The sequence below is a fragment of the Microtus ochrogaster genome, linkage group LG1, assembly GCF_000317375.1.
Source record: "Microtus ochrogaster isolate Prairie Vole_2 linkage group LG1, MicOch1.0, whole genome shotgun sequence".
NCBI classification, from domain to species: Eukaryota; Metazoa; Chordata; class Mammalia; order Rodentia; family Cricetidae; genus Microtus; species Microtus ochrogaster.
Window position 1 is genome coordinate 45,198,515 of NC_022027.1, and position 5,816 is coordinate 45,204,330.

The following is a 5,816-nucleotide window of genomic DNA, read 5'->3' on the forward strand; positions in this document are numbered from 1 at the left end:
TTAAGACTGTATGCTTCTGTATAAGGATGTTGGTGATTAAGACTGTATGCTATTGGTACCTAATACTTGGTTCAGCTGCCAACCTTTCGATTGACACGAATCACAGGACTTTCTTAGCCTCAGCTCCCTTCTTTCTGAAATGAAGATGGAAATATTTGTTGCTTGAGTCCTGGTTATGGTACTTCACGCAACAAAATGACTGGTAGTTGATGTATTTGGGTTGTAATGCTCTGTTTCATTCTTTTCTTTACACTCTTGTCAGACCAGCAATTGTTGTACTTCTCATGTCCATGGTGAATGAAAGGCAGCCGTTTGTGTTACGCTGTGCTGTTCTCTACTGTTTCCAGTGCTTTTTATATAAAAACCAGAAAGGACAAGGAGAAATCGTGGCAACACTTCTACCCTCCACTATTGATGGCAAGTAAAGTTTTTTTTCAAGCTTGTATTTGAATCTTTCCTTATGTTTTAGCCACAAGTACTTAATAACTCGGATGAAAGCCTTAGATTGGATTGGAGGAGAGCAAAGTCAGACTGCACCTGCATCTACGCTGCAGAATTTCTACTTCTCTCTCCTTCTTAAGATGTGAGAGGATGTGGTACTCATCCATACATGGGTATCATGCCTTTAGAAAGATTGTGAAGATTACACACACGCAGTTACACAGGTAGAGCCATGACCCCAAATCCTAGTGTGTAATAAACACCAGCAAATCAGTACTATGAAGATAAATCCTACCACTTAGTCACACTCAACATTTTGGTCTATTGTTCTACGATAGAGTATAGCTATTACTTATGGATTCTCCAGTATTCAGTTTACTTGAGATGTGATTAAATGGCTGTTTTCATATTAAGAGCAATTTGACACAAATAATTGGAAACTTTAGAGAGTTCATTTTAATTACATAAATATAGGAGGTAGACAAAAATTTAAGTCTATTTAATTGTATTTTACCAAAATTATTTTTGTAAAGGATATTATAGAGATGTTTTCTATAAATGAAAGTAAGATGCTAGAGGTAGCGAAATAATGTGCCGATTGTTTTAGAAATGATGTTTTCCATGAAGACAGTTTTCTGTCTTGTTACCATCAGACTGATGCCTATCATGTTCTGATATTTCTTTGTACAGCTACCCTTTTAGGAGACACCTTTTTGTCATCTGTCCCTTTTTGTGTTTGAAGTCTTAGATAGTACATAATAGTGTTTTTACTGCTCCGGTGTAGGAAACAGTTCTTCTGACCCTTGTGAGTGTGGGGTTACTCCACAGGGCCTAACGTTCCTGTCTGTTTGCAGCAACAGGTAACTCGGTCTCAGCTGGTCAGCTGCTCTGCGGAGGTCTGTTTTCTACAGATTCTCTTTCAAACTGGTGCGCTGCTGTGGCCCTCGCCCATGCACTGCAGGGGAACGCCACCCAGAAGGAGCAGCTGCTCAGGGTCCAGCTGGCCACAAGCATTGGCAACCCTCCGGTGTCCCTGCTGCAGCAGTGTACCAACATCCTTTCCCAGGTAAAGGCCACGGGCTCCTGAGATGTGCCAAAGGGTTGTCATGTCCGTGACCCAGGGTGGACAAGGAGAGAAAGCACTCGCTGAAACCAGGCAGTTTTGTGGAGAGGAAGCCAAACTGTTTCTACAGGAGTAGTTCTACCAAGTGGATATATGGGCTTCAGCATGACAAAACACAAGTTCTTGGCACAGGGCTGTTTTGAGTTTTACTTTTCTTCTTAAATTATCTAGGATTCATCCTTGTCTTTTTTTCTCTTCTCAGTGAGTCAGATAGTTAAGGAGAGAAAATAAAATAACTGCAAATCATAGTTATATGCCTCCATCTTTCCTCCTGAAGCAGTTGATCCCCCCCCCCAAATAAAACAACCCAGTAGCAGTCCATTCCATCTGCAGTATGTGCAGTGTGTATTTCCAGGGTCTGAGTTCTCACATGCCTAGCAAGATACAGATGAACACAGCTAAGGCTGTGTGTGTTCCTTGAGCTGGTTATGGAGGACAAGTGAAAGGTGCTTGCCAAGGCGCCTGGGCGTGTCTCTTACTCCATGGTTTGCCCACATGCACTTAGCCTTGCTTCTGAACAGTTAAAGACATACTTCAGCATACTTTAAAGCCAGAGTCCTGAAGGACTTAAATTATGGACGAACCCTTGTTCTTTCTACTTGGTCTAGCCGTGGAGGGTCCCTTCCGTGCTCCCACAGCACTACAGTGGCCTGCACTGTGGAATTTCATCACGCATTGCAGTTTCTTTGTTTTGAACTTTTTGTTGTCGCTGTTGCTTGGCAGTAGACTCTTTTCTTCATGCTTACTAAACACCCCCCTACCATTGAGCTATATCCCCCAGTTCACAGGCCTTTTTTGAGCATTTTTACTAAAGAAATAATACCATTATTCATAGAAGTTAGGGGTAAAGCTAACTAATGGGAAGAGAGTTGGATGCTGTTTGAATTGGTTTACTTCAGTGGCCAATTCATCACTTATCTCTTCATGATTTAAAAAAGAAACTAAAATTTTCAAATCTTTACTTACTTAATGCTGGATGCTCACCATCACTGTTGAAAACAACTGTTGTCAAGTTGTAAAAGCTCTGTCATGGGGCACAGGCGCACCTTACCTTTGTAACTGTAATGTCTGTGTAATGCGAAGACCTACAGTGTTGATGGCTAACCCCCTGTAAGTAATCATAAGGCTGTGAAATTAACCTTCTGTGCCAGGTTTATCAAAGATTAGAAAACTTTGTTGCCACTAAGTATCTGTCAGCTTAGATTGCAGAGACCAAGAGCATAGTTGAGGGATTTTTCTGGACTTAGGTAATTTAAAGCAATGTTTATGAATAATGTTTGATGTATAATTTGCAGGGTGATAAGATCGACAGACGGGTATGTATTCTTGATAAGTTGAGGCCTTTTCTTCTGACGGGCTTCTTGTCTTGGGTTTTGCAGTTGGTTTTTAACAGCTTGTTTGAAGTTCTGTTCTACTCACCTTACGTGTGTTGGCAAGTTTGTCTTTCACAGTGGCTCTCTAGTTTCCTCCATTCCCTCTTGGACTGGTTACTAAGACAATGGGGATTACTAAATCTATGGCCTGGGCTTCTTCCAGGGTTGCTTGCACTGCCCTCCGATTCCTCAATTTTGGTTCCCCCAAGCTTGTTTCTTTATTTCCCTTAAAAATAATTTAAAGAAAGTCAAGTTTAGGGATAAAAGTATGCCTTTTAATCAGTAGGTGAAGGAGGAATGTGTGACTTTATACTACTTACATTATTTAAAATGTACAATAGTAAAATTTTTGTAATTATAATTTTAAATGTAGTATTACTGATTATTCTGCGTATAATCTATAGGCTACAGGTACCGTATTGGTTTTACTATGCTGGGGGAGAGTGTTATTTATGTTCAGTTTGGTTTAGTTTTTATATCTTAACATCCTTGTCTAGTCATGTATTTTAGCCATACAATGCGACCAGCAGTAAATGAGGTCCAGCTAGTTACCCTTTCAAGTGTGAGTATGGTGTAGCATGGAGCTACAACTCATACACGCATACTTGACAACTTCTGCCAGCAGTTACTGTTTCTTTGTTTTCCTATGTGGTTCTGGGGATCAAAATCAGGGCTTTCTATGTGCTAGGCAAGTGCTCTACCAGTGAGCCACACCTCCAGCCCCAGGATTTTTGATTTAGGATGTGTCTTGTAAGTATAAATGTCAATCATTTAAAAGACAGACATTATGTTTTCAATTGATTGGCTTGGTTTTTTTTAACCATTCACCACAAATTGTAGAGTTATTTGTGTAATTTTATCAATGCTCTTATTCTTTGTTCTTAGAAGCTACCACTAAAAATTATTCTGATCACAAGACACTAGAACTACTTGTTTTGATTGGTTTTGAGACAAGGTCTCATTTAACCCAACTACCCTTGAACTTACTATGTGGCTGAGGTTGACCTTGAGCACCTAACCTGCCTCTGCCTCCCCAGTGCTAGGGTTATAGGTAGACCTCCTATGTCCAACTTCTAGAACCTTATTTTCATGAGAAAAAAAAAAGTTAAAAATTTTAAGTGCCAGCTTTTTGTTTATATAAACAATATAAAAATGTTCAACTTGAATGAACATAGTAGGCATAAGGAGGGCTTTTATTTAGAAAACGTAGTTATAAAAGCATAATAGCTGATATTAAAGATTATTTGAGTTAACTTCAAATTTTATTTGTGCCTGAGCGTGGTAGTACACACCTTAAACCTCAGCACTGTGGAGGCAGACTCAGGAGGATCAGTGTATATATGAGGCCAACCTGGTATTAGCGGGTTCAGAGCAGCCAGAGATACATATGCAGACCTTGTCTCTAACAGAAACAAGGGCTGGTGAGACAGCTCGGCTAGTAAAGTGCTTACCTCACAAACATGAGGGCCTACATTTTGATCCCCAGCACTGACATGAAAACTAGGTGTGGTGGTATGCACCTGTAACCCCAGCACTCAGGGTCGAAGGCAGGTGGATCCCAGGGACTCCCTAGCCAGCCAGGGTATGTAACACGAGGGGCCGGCTTGTTGGGGTTTCTGCCCTGCCCAGTTCCCTAGCCATTTAGTCCCAGAGAAAATCACACAGAGGACTCTATAAGATTATAAGCTGATTGGCCCATTAGCTCAAGCTGCATATTAGCTCTTGTAGTTTGTATTAACCCATATTCTTATCTATGTTAGCCACATGGCTCGGTACCTTTCTCAGTGGGACAGGTCACATCTTGCTTCTTTGGTGCTCTGGGCTAGACTGGTGAGGAATGGGTTTCCTCCTTCCTAGAATTCTCCTGTTCTCATCACCCCGCCTCTACTTCCTGTCTGGTTCACCCACCTATATTTCCTGCCTGGCCAATCAGAGGTGAGCTGCAGGTCCAGTGAGAGGCTCACTTGACTCAAAAGAGAATTTGGAGAGTCATGGAAGAGTCTTAGTATCTTCTATACACCCGTGTACCACATTGGTACATGTGTGTTCACACACACACACACACACACACACACACACACACGTCTTTGCCTCCTCTTCTCCTTCCCCTTTTCCACCCTCTCTCTTTCTCATAAGAAAAAAAAAACTTGTGCGTGTGTGTTTATGGCTTTTCTTTCATTCTTTCAAATCTATGGTTTTTAATGACTGAGTCCTCAGAATGCCCAGAATAATATCTTCAGTCTCCTTTCGTTTTCACATCTCCATGGCTCACATTCTGTAGACTCCTGCCTAGTTAAGGAGCTTAACTGTTGTCTTTTGATATAGTTTATGCACACACACAAACACATCATTTTTCTTTTGACAAGTGCTTTTAACCACTGAGCCAGCTCTCTAGCCTTGGTACAGAGGTCAGAGGACAACTGTTAGGTTTTGTTTGTTTTTTCTTACTCGTACTCTTTACTCTTTGGGGCCTGCCACCCAGCTCCCAGATAAATCACACAGAGGCTTATTCTTAGTTATAGATGCCCAGTGTTAGTTTGGCTTGTGTCTAGCCAGCTTTTAACTTGAATTATCCCAGCTACCTTTGCCTCCGGACTTTATCTTTCTCTATTCTATTATACCTTTCTTTACTTTTGACTCTGGACTTTCTCTTTCTCTATTCTATTATACCTTTCTTTACTTTTGACTCTGGACTTTATCTTTCTCTATTCTATTATACCTTTCTTTTCTTTTAAGTTTTTTTTTAGTATTTATTTATTTATTATATATACAATGTTCTGTCTGTGTGTATACCTGCAGGCCAGAAGAGGGCACCAGACCCCATTACAGATGGTTGTGAGCCACCATGTGGTTGCTGGGAATTGAACTCAGGACCTTTG

At 40.9% G+C, this 5,816-nt stretch overlaps 1 protein-coding gene across 2 annotated transcripts in view; it reads left to right on the top strand.

The window, feature by feature from the left end:
• Uso1 (USO1 vesicle transport factor) overlaps positions 1 to 5,816 on the top strand; it is a 64,904-nt gene that overhangs the window by 39,356 nt on the left and 19,732 nt on the right. For both annotated transcript variants that reach the window (XM_013350904.2, XM_005359497.2), the window contains 2 exons: positions 263 to 417; positions 1,296 to 1,507. In XM_013350904.2, coding sequence (XP_013206358.1) covers positions 263 to 417; positions 1,296 to 1,507 — 367 coding nt within the window. The remainder of the gene's footprint in view (positions 1 to 262; positions 418 to 1,295; positions 1,508 to 5,816) is intronic.